The 19,527-nt window shown below is 39.5% G+C and overlaps 1 protein-coding gene across 5 annotated transcripts in view; it reads right to left on the bottom strand.

The window, feature by feature from the left end:
* Nucleotides 1–3,791: 3,791 nt before the first annotated feature.
* MTMR6 (myotubularin related protein 6) overlaps nucleotides 3,792–19,527 on the bottom strand; it is a 51,693-nt gene continuing 35,957 nt past the window's right edge. For 3 of the 5 annotated variants that reach the window (XM_023756702.1, XM_006092110.3, XM_006092111.3), the window contains 7 exons: nucleotides 19,339–19,448; nucleotides 18,542–18,667; nucleotides 12,295–12,344; nucleotides 11,671–11,871; nucleotides 9,364–9,495; nucleotides 9,153–9,279; nucleotides 4,954–7,137 (listed from right to left, as the gene is read on the bottom strand). In XM_023756702.1, coding sequence (XP_023612470.1) covers nucleotides 6,877–7,137; nucleotides 9,153–9,279; nucleotides 9,364–9,495; nucleotides 11,671–11,871; nucleotides 12,295–12,344; nucleotides 18,542–18,667; nucleotides 19,339–19,448 — 1,007 coding nt within the window. In that variant the 3' untranslated portion in view covers nucleotides 4,954–6,876. Of the gene's footprint in view, nucleotides 3,908–4,953; nucleotides 7,138–8,714; nucleotides 8,872–9,152; nucleotides 9,280–9,363; nucleotides 9,496–11,670; nucleotides 11,872–12,294; nucleotides 12,345–18,541; nucleotides 18,668–19,338; nucleotides 19,449–19,527 lie in introns of those variants that run through there. The other 2 variants (XM_014458637.2, XM_014458638.2) reach the window with 2 other exon arrangements.

The raw sequence follows: 19,527 nt of genomic DNA, 5'->3' as shown, positions 1-19,527 counted from the left end.
CCTTGCTCTGTGTGTGACAGGTAGAGCCATAACCTCCCCATTGGCCCTGCCCTGAGTGTGACAGGGTGCAGCACCCCAACCCCCTGATGGGCCCTGCTCTGTGTGTGACAGGGGGCGGTGCCCCAACTCCCCTATCGGCCCCTACTCTGTGAGTGACAGGGGGGAGCTCCCCAACCCCCTGATTGACCCTGCTCTGTGTGTGACAGGGTACGGAGCCCCAACCCCCCTGATGGGCCCTGCTCTGTGAGTGACAGGGGGCAGCGCCCCAACCCCCTGATCAGCCCTGCTCTGTGAGTGACAGGGGGCAGCGCCCCAACCCCCTGATGGGCCCTGCTCTGTGAGTAACAGGGGGCAGCACCCCAACCCCCTGATCGGCCCTGCTCTGTGCGTGACAGGGGGTGGCGCCGCAACCTCCCCATCGACCCTGCCTTGAGTGTGACAGGGGGTGATGCCCCAACCCCCCAGTCAGCCCTACCCTGAGCGTGACTGAGGGTGGCATCGCAACCTCCCAATCCACCCTGCTCTGTGCATGACGGGGCGGCGCCCCAACTCCCCAATCGGCCCTGCTCTGAGCCTGACCAGGGGCTGCACTTAGGGATTGGGCCTGCCCTCTGCCACCCGGGAGCAGGCCTAAGCCAGCAGGTCGTTATCTCCCGAGGGGTCCCAGACTGTGAGAGGGCACAGGCCGGGCTGGGGGACTCCCCTCCCCCCGCCCCCCGAGTGCACAAATTTTTGTGCACCGGGCCTCTAGTTATGATATAAAATCAATACAGTGTATGCTACATGATAAGGGTATAAGAGAGAAAAAAACAATATTTGTTTTGTATTAATAACAAAACACGGAGCAAAGACTCATGACAGTTATAGTCATCACTCTATAACTGGTCATGTGGTCATTGCTGATATTATAAATACTTTATTTCACTATCCTGTACTCCTTTGCTTTCAGGAAGTACCTCCACTGGTCACAGTTCTGTACCTGGTTGAGTGACCCAAATCTATATCCCTGAAGGGTCAGGGCCATTAGCAATTTTGCCTGACTTAGATTGTTACATTTTTTCATTGACCTTATTCACAGGGCATGGTAATACTAAGAGACGCCCAAAGGGATCTCCTGTATTCCTTACCTCCCACGTGGAATTGCAGTACAATTACCCCTTGGTAGTCAGGATTAATCACGCCAGCTAGCACAGCAACTCCCTTCTTTGCCTATTGACCAAGAGGCATGAAGAGCCCAAAGTGGTCAGGTGGCACACTTAACTTCCAATTCAATTGAATCATTGTTATGTCTCCTGGTAAAAGCATTCCTCCCTCTGGAACTAAGACCTGTAGGCTAGCAGAGCATGACATTGTGGGAACAGGAAACAAACATTTGCTAGTTGGCCACTAGGGGAAATAGTGGTGTCACTCCTGTTTCCATCCCTTGATTCCTGGAGATGGGAGAAACACTACTGTATATTGAATACTGATTCAGAGCATACACAGCCTTCCTGAGCACCCTGTCCCAGAAAGGTATTGTTACCTAACTGGCATTCCACTGCTCTATCAAACCAGCCACTTCACAATGGTACAGAAAATGGTAAGACCAATTAATTTTATGAGCATGGGCCCATTGCCACACTTCTATTGTGAAATGAGTTCCTTGATCTGAAGCAATGCTGTGTGGAATACCATGATGGTGGATAAGACATTCTGTTAGTCCATAGGTGGCAGTTTTAGTAGAAGTATTGCATGCAGGGAAGGCAAATTCACATCCAGAGTGTCTATCCAGTAAGAACAAAATGCTTCCCCTACTATGATGGGTCAATGTAATCAGCCTGCCACCCGATAGCTGGCTGATTACCCTGGGGAATAGGGACCACCCTGGGCCATATCAGGGACTGTGTTGATATTTGCTGCTGGCAGACTTGCACTCAACAGTGGCCAAGGCAGGCCAGCCTTTGTAAGTGGAAGTCCATGTTGCTGAGCCCATGCATAACCTCCATCTCTACCACCATGTCACTTTGCTCATGAGCCCATTGGATGACAAAAGGGGTGTCTGGGGAAAGAGGCTGACTGGTATCCACAGAATGGGTCGTCCTATTCTTTGCTGAGGTCACCCTTTGGTGGACATTCATATGTGATCCAAATATCTTCACATTTTTTGCCCAGAGAGTTCTATTTATTTAGCTCTTCCCTAAATTTCCTTGCCACCAATTTTCCAATCATGTTCCAAGTTTCTGACCATCCAGCCAAACCATTAGCTGCAGCCCATGAATTTGTATATAATTGCACATCTAGTCATTTCTCCTTCCAAGCAAAGTGAACAACCAAAGTGCTGCTCAAAGTTCTGCCCACTGGGAAGACTTCCCTTCACCGCTGTCCAGGGATGTCCCAGAGAGGGGTTGTAGTGCTGCAGGTGTCCACTTTGGAGTGGTACCTGCATATCATACAGAAACATCTGTGAGCCTGCCCTAAGTCTTCTCTTTATCAACTGGTTGTAGGGAACTCTGTATGAGGCCACTCATGCAGGCTGGGGGAGAGAATGGAGATCGTGGGCATTTGGGCCATTTCTTCATGTAACTTACCTGTGCCTTCCAGGACTGCTCATCACATACCTACCACTTGCATTTGATGATGGAGTGATGCTGTGCCCACACAACTTTATGGCTTGCTGGGTCAGATAACCCCAGTTTAGATAGTCAGCTCAAGTTGCATGGTAACTTGGTAATCCAGGGCTAAACATTCAGTCTCTACCAATGCCCAGTAGTTACCCAAGCATTATTTTCACCAAGAATACGATCTGCAGGGGATGGAAGGTCTTTTCTCAAAAATCCTGATGGCCTGTGTTGAGAATCTCCTTTAGAAGCCTTGCAAAGACTCCAAGCAGCATCCCCATCTGCTTCATCACATGGCCCAAATGGCAAAGCAGCTTGCCTAGCAGTCTGGACCTGTGGACTGAAGAGTACCAGGTTCAATTTCAGTCACAGCACACGCCCAGAGTACATCTTGATCCTCAGTATGGGGCATGCAGGAAGCAGCTGATCAATGATTCTCTCTCATCATTGATGTTTCTATTGTTCTCTCCTACTCCCTCCCTCTCTGAAATCAAGTTTTAAAAAATGCTATTTGCCAGGGAGAGATGGCTGGAAATGTAGGAACTCTCTTAAAAAGCCAAAGCAGATAGAAACATCTGCCCAATCAGCCCTTCCTATCAGTCTCTATGCGTTCTCCACTTTCCATCCTTGGTTATCAGGGTTCTCTCCAGCTAGTCTTCAGTAGATTATTCAAGATAGTTTTTTTCTAGTTAGGTATTCTTTTAAATAGGTTCTACATTTTATTTTACTCTATTGAGACATGGTAATACCAATTGGGTTACTACATGGAAAAGCCAACAAAATAGGTACAACTTGGCTAATGAAAATGAATCAATGTCATTGATGAGTCTTTAATAGCTCTATATAGTTTTGCAGATGATCAGTATTTCATCCAACTTAGAATGTTAACTGGAAGTTTTTCAGTATTTTAAAGTAGACCTGAAAAAACAGAAGTCAAAAAAGGCCAGGCTAGTTACACACCTATTAGACTAGCCAAAATCCAGAACACTGACAACAACAAACACGGGTGAGGATGTGGAGCAGTAAGAACTCTATTCATTGCTAATGGTAATGCAAATAGTGCAGCCACTTTAGAAGAAAATTCAGCAATTTCTTTCAAAATTTAACATACTATTACCATATAATCCAGCAATCATGCTCCTTAGTATTTACCCAAAGGGGTTGAAAACTTTTGTCCAAACAAAAACTTGCAGATGGATATTAATAGAAACTTTATTAATTGCTAAAACTTGAAAGCAACCAAGATGTCCTTCAGTGGATGAATGGACAAATAAACTCTGGTAGATCCAGACAATGAAGATTATTCAGTGCTAAGAAAGAAAGAAAAAAAGTCATCAAGCCATGATAAAAACATGAAGGAACCTTAAATGCATATTACTAAGTGAGAGAAGCCAATCTAAAAGACTACATACTATATGATTCCAACTATATGGCATTCTGCTAAAATTATGGAGACAGTAAAAAGATTAGTGGTTCCCAGGAGTTGAGGGGAAGAAGAGGAATGAATAGGCAGAGCACAAAGGTTTTTTAGGGAAGGGAAAATACTCTGTATGGTACTATTAAAAGTCATTATACATTTTGTCTAAACCCACAGAATATATGCTAAAAGAAAACTCTGAACTATGGACTTTGGATGATTATGATGCATCAATGTAGGCTTATCAACTGTAACAAATGTACCTCTCTGGTGGGGGATGCTGATAATGGAGAAAGCTATGAATGTGTAGGGTCATGTATATGAGAAATTCATGTATATGGGAAATATCTGGACTTTCCTCTCAATTTTGCTGGTAACCGAAAACGACTCTAAATATGTGCTGTAAAACCTAAGATGTTTTATTTTTAGTATCCTGATACTACTGCACTGTCCTGCTATCCCACCAAATAAAGAGAATTTGGAGGATAGGAAGGAAAGCTTCCTTTCATCTTGATTTAGTCAAGACTCCCTGAGCTATTTCTAGCCTAGCTAAACCTGTTCAAAACACCCACAAATAAAATGAATATTTTTCCCTGCCAATCATTTTCTTCCTCATGATTACATCAGATCTGCCTTTGAAGAGACGTTTCACCTTGAATGTGCATACTCCTTGGACACTGCCTTCCATCAACAAGTTGGTAAGGGCAAGATAAAATCCTGATTATAACAACAGGAAGTGACAAGACCACAAAAGGAAAATTTAATGACGTTACCAGCTATATCTGCTGGAACTTTTAGCCCATTGTCAACATCTGTCTTTTGGAAAATGAAGTGCTCAAACCTGATACTGATGATTAGTGTAAGGTGCAGGTCCATTTGCCGAGGAGAGGGAAAACAAACTACAACTTGATCCCATTTTTTTCCCCCAAAAGCAAAACATTTAAAGTAAAACCTGAACATTTAATTACCTTTAAATAATATATGAAATAATTTACATGCTATACATTCCCAAACACATTGAACATAAATCCAACTTTATAAGACATACACAATCTGCCTTTTGCCAATATATACCCTATATAGAATGTTAACTGATTTTTCAGTCCATGTGAGAACACCTAAACATACATATATGTGCCTCAAGTTGAAGACTGTAAGATAATAAACCAAAGAGCTGACTATAGAAAGTCTTCTACGGAAGATTCTAAAACCACAATCAGTATTGGAACCAAATAACAAGGCACAAAAGCTTTCCCTTTGTGGTCACAAAGATTAAGTTTCCTGTCCCAGTGCTTAAATATCACAAATTATATTTTATATACAGTGTATTTCTGTTACTGCTTATAAAGGGGTATTTTTATTACATAATTTGTTACAGAAAAGCATTGGAAAAATAAATGGGATTTGATAAGTTCTCATACAATAAAGCTTTTGTTCCACTTGAAAAAGATATTTATGCTCAAAACTAATAATAGATATAGGTATAATAAAGAGAAGCATGAATGGCCCTTTGCAGATTTCTTTATACCCTTGAATTATAGCTCGTGCCACCATGTTACTTACATTTTCTATTCTGAAGCCAGCTGGCTCCAGTCCTACCTAAGGCATCCAGGCCCTGTGTGAATGTGGGTTGCCTAACCATCAACTACCAGTGCTATTTTTTCAAAACATGGCAAAATGAAACTCTTCCCAGCAGTTAAGTTGTTTTTGTTAAATATTAACTTTGTATTGGGCTACCTTTCATTTTCCTCTTTTTACTTATATATTAACAGAAAATAGTATTCCATATAGAAATGACTGCTTTAAGATTCATATAATCAAGCAAAATATAACTATCTGTATTCCCCTTTTGATTTTTATCCCAAAATGTTTAGGTAAACTGAAAGTAAAATATTCTAGGAAGAGCAATAACTCATTGAGAGATAAAACAATTTTAAAATACGTACGTATTATTCATTGCTCTAAAAACAGCTTTAGAACTTTGTATTTTTAAAATTACAGTTATCAAAAGAATAAAGCCAACCACTAAATAAGAATCAATAGAATGCAGTAACCCATATATAAAAGATAGTCAAATGTGCTTAAAACATATTTTAAAAAATCAATAACCTATGTTGTAAATAAGTCATCAAATGTAGTACTAAGCAAATTGTAAATGGAATAAAAACTGTGGTTTCATTTTGACAAGGAAGTGGGATGAGCTACACATGAACTTAACAGTGTGCCTGTGCAACTTTCTATATAGGAGTACTGTAGCATGCAAGGCCTGCAGTAATGAGTACAGACTTCACAGATAAAACAAGGCTGGCAAAAAGAAAACCAAACACAAAATTCTGCTCTCGGCTATAAAACCTAAGAGTAAAGAATAAACTGAGATTTTAAGGCTTTCTTAGAAATCTTTTTCATGGCACAACATTAAACATCACTATAGGTAAAATATGTAAAAATTCAGTTACATGGTTGCATAATTGAAAGAACATGCCATGTCATTTATTAAGGGACTGCCTTGTCAAGTTCTGTTTACTGGTAATTAAATTATAGTTAAGTAAAGCTACTTATGTTTGATTCTAATTATCATATAAATCATACAGAAATGTCAATTTGCTAGTATACAATGCAAATTGTGTTTTGAATAAATGTCAATATCACTTGTTTCTTAAAGAACTGAAAGTCATTCCTTACTAGAAATGCAGTTACACTAACTCCTCTCACAAGAGCAGTTATTTTCCTTCCTTAAACAATTAATCTACTATTAAACTCTAAGATCTTTATTAGACAAATTCCTTTTCATCATGCACACAGATCATCCTTACAATGATCCATTTCTTGCATTACAGTCAGTCCAGAAAATACTCTAGGAGTCTAACAAGTCATTCTTGCCACACCATACTCTAAGCTGACCACAGCAGGTTCGGATTTGGAAAACTCCTCAGCGTATTCACTGTAACGATTATCCGCTGGGTTGCTGCCCTCTATAGTTCGAAGAGTATCATTCACAGGTAACAGAGTCTGCTCCTTAAAACATAGGGAGGTTTTGATGATAGGTGACTCAGGATGAACTGGATGTAACAATTCCTTGGTGAGAACTCCATCTATTTGCTCATTTTTGCGTTTATTAATTTTCTAGAATAAAAATTTGAAAAAAATTAATAATTGCACATAGTACATGTTTAAACAATTGTATATGAGAAATGTATATGAGACATTCACCCTGAGATCACAATAAATAATACAACACATACACACTTATTTAGCTAAAGATTTTATTGCATAAAACCTACATGGTTTTTCTACAATAGTTTGTTAGATGAGCACAACAGGCTTTAAAAACACAGAATTTTTTTAAAAAACTGAACAGAAGATTTTTAAAGTAATCTTTGGCAGAGTATGGCACTCTCCAAATCAGTGGACTAATCTGCCAACTAATCTTTCTGAATCACCTATATCTTGTGCCTGCCTCTTTTAACACATCCTCCTCCAGTTTACTCAAGCAGTCATTACTTGGATGACTAAGGAACACCCCTGCCTGAGAGACAGACAAGACCAAGTTATAACAACTGTCTACAATTTTTAAAATATATACTTGCTAATTCTTCCCTTCCCCTGGCTGCCGGCACTGGTTTTCCTCCGGCACCCAGGACCCAGGCCTTCGCTGCTCCGGCTGAAGCCTTCAGCCTTTGCTCCACCACTTTGTGCTTATGTATGCAAATTAACCGCCATCTTTGCTGGATTAATTTGCATACTCTCCTGATTCGCTGGTGAGCGTAGCAGAGGGATGGTCAATTTACATGTTTGTCTATTATTAGGTAAAATGGCAAAGATTATAGAAAAGTCTTAGGGTGGAGAGAAATTTCTTCTTTTTTAATGTTTTTTACATTTTTTATTTTTAATATATTTTTATTGATTTCAGAGAGAAAGGGAGATAGAAACATCAATGATGAGAGGGAATCATTGATCAGCTGCCTCCTGCACGCCCCATACTGGGGATAGAGCCTGCAACCTGGGCATGTGCCCTTGACCGGAATTGAACCTGGGACTCTTCAGTCCACAGGCCAACGCTCTATCCACTTAGCCAAACCAGCTAGGGTGAAATTTCTTAAACAAGGTACAAAAAAAAAAAAAAGCATAAAACAAAGATTGATAAACCTGACTATATTAAAATTCAAAGCATCTATACAAAATATGCTGTAAATAAAGTGGAAAGGACAAGCCATTTGTGATATATATAACTAAAAAAGAATCAGTGTCTGATTTATAAAAAAGCTCTTACAAATCAATAAGAAAAGGGCAGATAGGCCAACAGATAGGTCATTCACAGAAAAGGGAAAACCAAATGGCCAACAAACATATGAAAATCATTCAAATTTAATTGTTATGGAAATCCAAAACTAAAAACAATTTAAATGTTCAGCAGCTGAAAGGACAGACTGTGAGCTACTCATACAAGAGAATATTATACAGTAATCATTAACAAAAAAAATGCATTAAAGCTACACATATCAACATGAATAAATTTCAAAACAATGTTGAGCAAAATGAAGCACGACAGTATGTCAATCTCTATATATTTTTCAAACATGAAACTTCTTAGCTGAGTGAAAGGTACAGAGGCCTTCATGTTGTTTGTTGCCCTTTACACTGCATACAAAACCTATATTCTTTTTTATTTTTTAATATATGATAAAAATAGTATTCAGTACTATAAGTTGTGGATAGAAACATATATAGAAGTATACAAATGTTCACAGGAATAATTAACACCAAGTTAAGTGAAAGTACATGGGAGGAGCATGAAAAGGAGTATAAGGGTCTTCAAATATATCATGTTTCATTTCTTAAAACAAAAGCATGGAAGATCTGAAACAAATATGACAAATGTTACAATCTCACAAAGTTAGGTGGTGCATACCCTGATATTTATTATTTTATATCTCTACTTCTCTATATACTTCGGATATTTCAATATATCTTAAAATTCAGGAAAAGTGATTTAAACTAATCTATTCAAAATAGAGATCTAACTTTGAAGCAACCATGTGTATTTGCAAGGTTTCTATATATACTAATTTACACTAATTTAAGAACACAATAATACTAATACTCCAAATATATTACATTAGATAATTAAGAATACTTACAGATTCTAAGTCTTTAATGTCTTTCTCTAATTGTTTATTCTGCTCATTCATATTCATAATTATGTTACACACCGACTCCCTGGGATGCAACGTTCGATCAAATTGGTGGTACATGTTTCTCCAAAACCTTTATGACCAAAAAAGGAAAAATTTCAATAAATAAATGTATTTGAAAAAACAAGAATATAAATATTTAAAGATGCCAACTTACTTAAAATTGAAAGATGCTGTATTTGGCTCCAAAACAGCAAATTTCTGAGAATTGGAACTGTACAGTGGATTTAAGTACTTCTTTTGGTCATCCAGAAGAAATGGCCACAAGGAGTAAGTCTTCTCTTTTAACCTTATATAATGGGAGAAACATAAAACCTTTCTCACAGATGCCAATACTCAGTTTTATAAAGCAGGCAATTTTTTTCACAAGTAGATTTAAGTTTTAGTTTTTCCTTCTATTCATAGTCTAACATCACCTTGTCTCTGAATTCTGTATTCTCCTCTCCTTTTCTACTTATAGTAATTTAATAAAACCATGTTTATCAAACACAGGTATATTGTTTTCTCTCAAACCACATACTTTAAGAGATTCCTCTCTTAATTCACACAATTTCATAATCTTCGTCTGGTCTATGTTACACCTACTTCAAACCATCACACACATACAGCTGACCCTTGAACAACACAGGTTTGAACTGCATAGATTCACTTATACATGGGTTTTTTTTTCAATAAAGAAAGAATTGGCCCTGCATATCCCTGGGTTTCACATCCACAGATTCAACCGATCATGATCAAAAACAGTACTTTCAAACCCATGGATGCAGAAAATCAACTTTAAAAATTACATGCAGATTTTCAACTGTACAGGGGTCAGTGCCCCTAACCACCAAGTTGTTCAAGGGTCAACTGTATACTATACAATAAAAGGCTAATATGCAAATTATCCCCTCGGGAGCTCGACTGCTCGCTATGACGTGCGCTGACCACCAGGGGGCAGCGCGGAACGAAGGAAGACCCTGGCCGGCAGCTGTCAGCCGGGGGAAGGAAGGCCCTGATCGGCCCTGATCACCAGCCAGGCCTAGGGACCCTACCCGTGCACGAATTTTGTGCACCGGGCCTCTAGTATAGAATAAGATGCTAATGTATTTCTGTTTAGCCTCATTCTCCTAGCCCCATATCTGGGCTGTAATGGCATGTATTACAGGGCAGGGACAAATTTAAGTGTGAGTGGGTACAAAACAAGGAAATTAGGGAAAATCAGGACAGTATTCAAAAATTTAAAAATGCCAATTATACTGCAAATCTAAGAGTAAGTAGGTGAAGTAGGTGAAAAAAGTGTAGGTTATTTTAGATAGTCTATTTACCAAAGAAACATAAACCAGTGATACAGAGGAAACAGTGGAGAATCTGCTCATTTTTCCATAACCCCTAAGATAACTAATAGATATGTTCTTAAAGAAATACTAAAAAAAAAAATGTACTTTTATTACCATCTTTCTATTTATAAGGATGTTTGTTCATTCATATTCATAATTGACAATAGTTTTTCCTAAAATAGCTCTGTGCTTCAAGTCACCTCTCCTAATTATGAAAAAACCACTGTAAGATACTATAGCACAGAGGTAAAGTCCTAATGGTCTCTGATGTGTTCATCTCTGTCATACTCTATTTCACTTGTTATTCCCTTTACACATCTTTAGAATGTTCCACTTGCTCTCAATTCTGCCTTCAATTCTGTTGGGAGTGATAGTATGTGGTTGTCTTCAAACTACCACCAGATTTAGCCTCTCTAATATGTCACTCAGATCTTAAAAAATCTATAACTGCTCTTGACTGACTACTATAAAAAATCTAATCTTAGAAGCCCAACCTAATACACACACACACTTTTAGCCAGAAGCCCCTAATCCCAAAGACCAGTTAGGGAAGAACAGGTGTAAGACCCAAACAGGATAGACACACTGGAAGCCAACATAGGTACACTTATTTCCCCAAAGAACTGTCTATTTAGAAAAGGCTTCATGTTACCTTAAATTACCCAACAGTTTTACAATCTTTTACCACACTTTAAAACATTGAGACCAATACTTTCTGGGAAATGAAATGTAAAGATTTTAAAATATGTGTGTGTGTGTGTGTGTGTGTGTGTGTGTGTGTGTGTGTGTGTTCAGATTGGAAAGGAGCATAAGGGGTGTTTCGAGGGTGTTGGAAATATTTCTTATTCTGAGTGCTGGTTACACAGGTGGAAAAGTTTAACATTTATTGAGTTTCACACCTACAATACATGTACTTTTCTGTATATATACTACACTTTAAAACACATTTAAAAAATGTATTTCTACTATTAACCAGAGGATGTGAGAGATATTCAGAGCATACTTGGCTTCAGAAGTATAGACAATAAAATCTTTACAAAAAATTCAGTTCTATTTCATAATGTATTTTATTCAATTCAACCATAATTTATGTTAGTCCTCAGCTAAGAAGGAAAAAAGGAGCCCATTTAATCAAACAGTCTTACTTGAGTTCTTCTCTTTCCTTCTGACAATTTCCAAGGAAGTTTCCAAATTGGCATGAATGAATATGTTCATGAATCTGAAGAAGAAACGCTTCATTGAATTCAAAGTCTTGTGGAAACTGTTCAGTCAAATGCCACACACATTCCAAGAACTGAGTAAACACTGGTGAAACTTCCTTTGGGTCTCCATCCAAATGGCCACACCTAACCCCCCCCAGAGAAGTACAAGCTTTTAAAAATGCCTCTGAGAGAAATCAATTGTTCAGGTGTTGTTAAATTTAAACACACATTTAAAAAAATCCTAAAACATTATGCCATTGCAGAAAAAACTGCAATGTTTTTATTGAAACAATTTATACCTAAGTTTTTCAACCACAATTTTAAAGGATCTATTGCCTTCTACCTACTACAATCCAGACAAACAGGAAGGTTAATAAATTGCCTGAAAATTAACAGAGATATGAGAATTGAAATAAATAACCAAAAAAAAATTAGTCTTTATACAAAAAAACAAATCACACTCTCACCTCCCACTGGACATACAAGTTCATTAAAAACAAATATTTTGGCAGTCTAAACTATTTTTTCTAATTTTGCAAATTATGTAAATATATAACAGTGACTCACCTCTCTGAAAATTTATGTCCAAAGGAGATCCAATCCTTTTCTATTAAAACCTTAATGAAAAACAAAAACCTTAATGAGAAAAAGTAAAATCTACTTTATAACTACTTTCAAATATTTTTGTTTAGAATGGATTAAATCCTATTATCTTAAAAACCACATTTACACATTGCAAACAAAACAAAATGTTTTAAGATTATAGACCAGTGGTTCTCAACCTTCCTAATGCCTCGACCCTTTAATACAGTTCCTCATGTTGTGGTGACCCCCAACCATAAAATTATTTTCGTTGCTACTTCATAAGTGTTAATTTTGCTACTGTTATGAATCGTAACATAAATATCTGATATGCAGGATGTATTTTCATTGTTACAAATTTAACATAATTAAAGCATAGTGATTAATCACAAAAACAATATGTAATTATATATGTGTTTTTCAATGGTCTTAGGCTACCCCTGTGAAAGGGTCGTTCGACCCCCAAAGGGGTCGCGACCCACAGGTTGAGAACCGCTGTTATAGACAAAAGATAGCAAGAACCTAGATTAGAGGTTGGTTTAACAGAGTGAAGATGATCCATAAAAAGAAACACAGGAGTCTTATAATTTAAATTATTTCTATTGTATTTATTACATTTCAAGTGAAAAATGTATGTTATAAAGCACTGTTGCATTTACATTTTTGTATGTATAATGATTTTTGCCAAGAAAAAGGGCTAGGAAATGTAAATAAAAATGTTGACTCGAGTTATGTTTTAAACCTTTTCGCTTACTTGTACATTACTTATATAATAGCTAAAAAATGATAAAGAGTCCTGGCTGGTGTAGCTCAGTTGGTTGAGCATTGTCCCCCACTCTGAAGGGGGTGTGGGCAGCCTGAAAACGGCCCTCAGCCCCTCACCCAGGCTGGCCAGGCACCCCAATGGGGACCCCCACCCTGAAGGGGGTTTGAGCAGCCTGAAAACAGCCATCAGCCCCTCACCCAGGCTGGCCAAACCCCCATGGGGTGAGGGTCCCCACTGGGGGGCTTGACCAGCCTACAAACAACCATCAGCCCCTCACCCAGGTTGGTCCAATTCCCTGTCAAGGTACATGCCCAGGTTGCAGGTTCAGTCCCCAGTGGGAGGCAATCCATCAATGTTTCTCTCTCTCTCCCTCTCTCCAAAATCAATTTAAAAAATCCGTATTTTTTAAAAAGTGATAGAGATCACTGAAAAGTTTGTATTCAAGTTCAAATGTTAATATCTAACCTCTTGAATGGATGTATCTGTTTTCTGTCTGAAATAATAACACTCTAATTTTTTTCAATCTAACTAACCTAAACAACATATCTTCTTAGTATTTAATATACTTCATAATTTAATATATAATCACCAAGTATATTTTTTTCACAGTGTCCAAAATTGCCACTTTTAGCTTCTCTAATTTGATGTTAAATCTCTCAGAAGGCTATATAATGGGATGAGTGAAAATGCAGTTTCTGGAGTCAGAATGAATGGACTAAAGTCCTAACATCACCCCTTTCTTACCTGTGTGACCTCAGGTACATGACTTTCAGGCTGTAACCTCAAATTTTACTATGAGCCTCCTGCCATTTTTCTACACACCAAAAAGTAACACTTAAAATCTTTCTCACTAAACTTATTCCTCTGCTTATCTCCGTGAAGGGTAGGAGAACAGCACCATCCATCCTAACAACTGAGTTCCTAGCCTGGAAATCATCCTAGAAGAGGACTCCTCTCATGTACCCCACATCTATCCATGAATAACTCAAGTTATCACAATAGTTCCTACACTGGTCTCCTAATCTCCATTCCCACTCCCCTCTTCCTTTAAGGCACCAAACCATTTTTTTTAAAGCCCTCTAATGGTTCTCACTACCCAAATTCTAGTTTTCTCTTCCTCAGGCCCCCAATTCCCCTATATTCTTCTGCACCCAAGTCCCTAGCCCCCAACACTCATGCATGTTCAATCCCATGCAGTCACAGAGCTATGCTTTAACTCTCACTGCTCCTTTTGCCTGGGACACTCTCACGTTGTCCCTGGGTCATCTATAATAATAAAAGCGCAATATGCTAATTACACCGGAGAGCCAAACAACCTCCAGACATCATTCCAGACATCCTTCTGGATGAAACTGCGGGGGCAGGGGCCAAGGCAGAGGCAGTTAGGGGTGATCAGGCAGGCAAGCGAGCAGTTAGGGGTGATCAGGCAAGCAGGCAAGTGGTTAGGGGCGATCAGGCAGGCAGGCAGGCAGTTAGGGGCGATCAGGCAGGCAGGTGAGTGGTTAGGGGCAATTAGGCAGGCAGGCAAATGGTTAGGGGCGATCAGGCAGGCAGGTAGGCCAGCAGTTAGAAGCCAGCGGTCCCGGATTACAAGAGGGTGCAGGCCGAGCTGAAGGACTCTCACCACCTCCCCCGTGCATGAATTTTGTGCACTGGGCCTCTAGTGTATTACATGATTTAATTTGGATGTCTAACAAACAAATTAAAAACAAACATGGCAAAGAAAATATTCCTAACCTTACACTCTCAAAGTAAACAGAATATTATTTTATTAACAGCACTTCCATTTACCCTATCCCAGATTCAATATGTTAACACCACAACATAATGGTGCTAAAGGGACCTAGTGATGTCAAACCTTCCCTTGCTTTAAGATGGCACTGTATTTAATAATTCTAAACTAATGAAAACTTTCTCACATCTCTTCATTTACTTGCCATGAGTTAAGATATAAACTTTGAAAAGATGAGTTAATATGATCATACTTTAAAAACAAACAAGCCCAGTCAGTGTTGCTCAGTGGATTGATCATGTCCCATGCACCAAGAGGTTGCTAGCTTGATTCCTAGTCAGGGCACATGCCTGGTTTGTAGACCTGGTCCCCAGTAGGGGGTGTGCAGGAGGCAATTGATCAATGTGATGTTTCTCTCTTATCAATGTTTCTCTCTCTTTCCCTTTCCTTCCTCTGTCTCTAAAAATCAACAAAAAACAGCCCTAACCGGTTTGGCTCAGTGGATAGAGCCTTGGACTGCGGACCAAAGGGTCCCAGGTTCGATTCTGGTCGAGGGCATGTACCTTGGTTGCAGGCACATCCCCAGTAGGGAGTGTGCAGGAGGCAGCTGATTGATGTTTCTCTCTCATCAATGTTTCTAACTCTCTGTTCCTCTCCCTTCCTCTCTGGAAAAAAAATCAATAAAATATATTTTTAAAAAAATAAATAAAAAGAAAATAAAAATCAACAAAAAACATATTTAAAAAACAAACAAAACAGAAGGCAGGGCTTTAGCTTCACAAAGCAAAAAATATGTTCAACTACAAATTTAATCTTCAGATATAAAACATTCTTCCTAACATGTAACTACAATCTACACTAATAAAAGACAAAGATGTTAATTTACCGTACCTTCGCTACACCCACCAGCCAATCAGAAGAGTATGCAAATTAACCCAACAAAGATGGCCGTTAAATTTGCATACTGCAGGCGGGGTGGCACAGCACGATCTGCCCACCCTGCCGCCTGCCAGGGCTGCTGTGCATGTGCGCGGCCCGGTGGCCGGTGGGGCGGGGTGCGGCGGATCACGATGCGCCCGCTCCTCCCCGCCACGCCACCCGCCGGGCCTGCCATCCATGTGCGCGGCCCAGCAGCCGGCGGGGCGGGGTGCAGTGGATCTCGATCTGCCCGCCCTGCCCCACCGCCGCCGGGCCTGCCATGTGTGGCAGGCAGCGGGGCGGGGCGGGGCGGCGCAGCAGAGGGCCTGCCATCTGCGACCCAGCGCGGGATCCGGACTTGCCATCTGCCACCCGGGGAGCGGGCCTAAGTCAGCAGGTGGTTATCTCCCGAGGAGTCCCAGACTGTGAGAGGGCACAGGTCTGGCTGAGGGACACCCCCCGCCCCGCCAGTGCACAAATTTTTGTGCACCGGGCTTCTAGTTAACAAATAAAGCAGTATGAAACAGTTTCTTCTAGAACAGGGGTGGGCAACCTTTTTGTGAGTGCGTGCCAAAACCAGCAAAATCTCTGACTCAGAATTCTTCTGCGTGCCAACCCTAGTTTTTTGAGAACATGTTACACCTACTTGATATCTCTTAAGGTGTATGTATGTGAAGAACCTTGAAGAAATAATAAAATTCATTCTAGTGACAAAAACACAGTATATGATGAAAAATACATTTATTTTTTAATGTATACATGTACACTGATAGTCCAACAGAAAACTTTATGACTCTGTTTGATATTATCAGTGGGACTTTTGCTGCTGCATCACTGATGACAGAGATTTTACATCAGGTTTATATTTCGTGACCTTCAGAGATATAGACGAGCTACTACTTTCATCCGTCAGGCTACTCCTATTACGAGACTTAACAAAATTCATCACTGAGAACAAAGATTCACAAGCGTATGTGGATGAAACCAAAACACTGGTCGGATCTAGGAAGGCAGGGAGAGTTAAGGCAGAGGCATAGAAATTGCTCTTCCCCTCTCTCGTCAATCCATGTCTATGGTCTTTAAGATAACTTGTTAGGTAAAATTATTTATTTACCTAAGATGCACCTACACTGAATTTATCTGAAAAATAAAGAAGTCGATATTAAGAAAAAATTTGTAAATGGAAGATTATAAGAGAGGGTTTCGCGTGCCAGCAAAAGTTACTGGCGTGCCATGTTTGGCACACGTGCCAGGGGTTGCCCACCCCTGTTCTAGAATATAATTTTTAAGTATCCTTATTTCCTTGTTTTACTATATTACTCACATTAGATAAATATGAGGGGAAAATACTGAATATTTTTATTGTAACATCCTATATAATAAAGAGCTAATATGCAAATGGTCATCACGCCCTCACGCCCTTGTGCCGGGGGACCTGAGGACAAGCCAGGGGACCTGAGGCTGCGCCCCTCGCCCAGCGGAGCTTGACAGGGGACCTGAGGCTACACTCCCCACCTGGCGCCGGGCTCGGGGACTGGAGGCTGTGCCCCCCGCCCTGTGGGGCTTGACGGGGGTGGGGCTGGCCAGTCCTGGGTCTCACGCTATTTCGAGGCGCGCGCAGGTGGATGGACACTTGACTCTGGGTCCCATGGCGTGCCCCAGACTCTGACAGGAGGGAGATTTTCATATACGTTTTACTAATTTTCTTTCATCTCTGAAACTTCTATTACAGAGAAAGGGCAAATAGCAAAATTAAAATATTTCCTCTAATTAATTCCCTTTTCATGTGCATGAATTTCATGCACCGAGCCACTAGTTTTAGAAAAAAACTTTTATATCTAAAACTTTTTGTCAAAGAGGTGGCACAAATGAAAATCAGTCTAACTCCAGATTTCTCAACATCAGTACATTGGGCCAGATAACTTTGTTTTAGGGCTGTCCTGTACAATATGATATTTAGTAGCATCCTGGGGTTCCACCAGCTAACCCTTTCTGTTAGTTGTAACAATCAAAACTGTCTCCTAACATTACCCAATGTCTCTTATGGGAAGACCACTGGTCTAGCCAAATACAGGAAAACCTCAATATAACAGGCTAATTCAAGTGAGAGAGTATCTATTAAAACAGAAAGTCTGTTATATAATAAAGTAGGTTTTCCAAATGTGTGTTAAAAAAAGTTAAAAAATTAGTTTACCTGTTTTTACTTATACAGACACATTTGTATAATTAATATTAAGGAGGTATGAAAAGTTTAATTTCACAGAAAGGTTTTCTATGTGTATTACTGTAATTTTAAGTTTATACTGAATAAATTTAATAAATGCGTGCATTCACCAGTCACCAAGAGTAAACAAATGCACACGGCTGGGGCGTGGTTTAGCGCACATGGGAACTTCAGCTGGCACATGTTAAAACTGCTGTAGAAAGTCACGCCACGCAACAACAGAACAAAGTACTACAGGCAATGCTGTGAGATCATGTGCTAATCATTCCCCAAACATTGTTTATAAGCAGTGATTCTTGGATTTAAATATGTAGACTATAGCTGTAGATATGTAATATTTACTAATGTCGACAAAATTACTAGTGTTTTTTCCAACATATGGCTTATTCGCTAAAATTTGTTAAATACAGTGAATTAATAACAAAAAAATAACCTGTTAATTTGATTATAAGTAAATCTTGGTTAAAAGCTTTTTAAAATTAACAGGGTGTTAATTTTCACATATGACTTTCAGACCGGAAATTTTGTCCGTTAAATCAGAAGTCCATTAAGTTGAGGTCAGCAAAATCAAGGGTTTACTATAACTCCTTACCATGAATCCTTTGACTGTTCTGTAGTAGGAATCCAATAAAAGAGAGCCAAGGGAACAAACCTGGGAAGTTCTATCCCAGCCATCAGAACAATGAACCAACACACTTGCATTTTCCACCATTATTGCCTGAAAAGAAAGATCACATACTTAGATTCTAGCAGGATACATTTAAGTGAATCAGTAAGTTCTACTTACTCAAAAACCATTAAGTAACCTATATAATAAAAGCCTAATATGCTAAGTGTCCAACCATTCATTCGACCATTTAACCAGTCGCTATGATGTGCACTGACCACCAGGGGGCAGATGCTCTGACTGGTAGGTTAGCTTGCTGCTGGGGTCCGGCCAATCGGGACTGGGCAAGATGGACTGGGCAAGATGGGCTGGACACACCCTGGAGCCCTCCCGCAGTCCCTCCCTGGCCTCTAAAATATTTCTTCTAATTAATTTCCTTTCACTGTGCACAAATCCGTGCACCAGGCCTCTAGTTGCATTATAAAGAAGAGCTAGCACTGCAATGATAATGCTATCACAACATAATTTCTCAAAAACAAGATAAAACACAAAGCATATAAACAAAAACAAAGACAAACATGCTATTTAAAGTGTTTGAAATGTTTTTAAGCCCATACATGAAGTGTTACATGGCATTTTTAAAGCTCAAACTAAATGAACCTCATTAAAAAGGTAAAGCAAAATAAAAATTATCTGACTGGAAAAGATACCAGCACTCAATAAATCCATTCCTTCCCAACCACTATAAACCCCAAAATCAAATATAAGCGACGAAGAGTTACTTTGGCTAAGAAGATTGCAGCGTCCATGACAGCTTTGATATGGCGAAGCCATCCTGAGCTCTCCAAACCAGAGTAGAAATCATTGACAGAAAGCCCTTTGGTACCATTAACTGAAAAGGGGGGAGAAAAACATTTCAATTAGAATAGGCTAGCCTCCTCTTCTCCTATTCAAGATTATCTCTAAGTGAG

The sequence above is a fragment of the Myotis lucifugus genome, unplaced genomic scaffold, assembly GCF_000147115.1.
Source record: "Myotis lucifugus unplaced genomic scaffold, Myoluc2.0 scaffold_98, whole genome shotgun sequence".
NCBI lineage: Eukaryota > Metazoa > Chordata > Mammalia > Chiroptera > Vespertilionidae > Myotis > Myotis lucifugus.
Note: the sequence above shows the minus strand (reverse complement) of the source record. Positions and strands in the feature narration are given on the sequence as shown.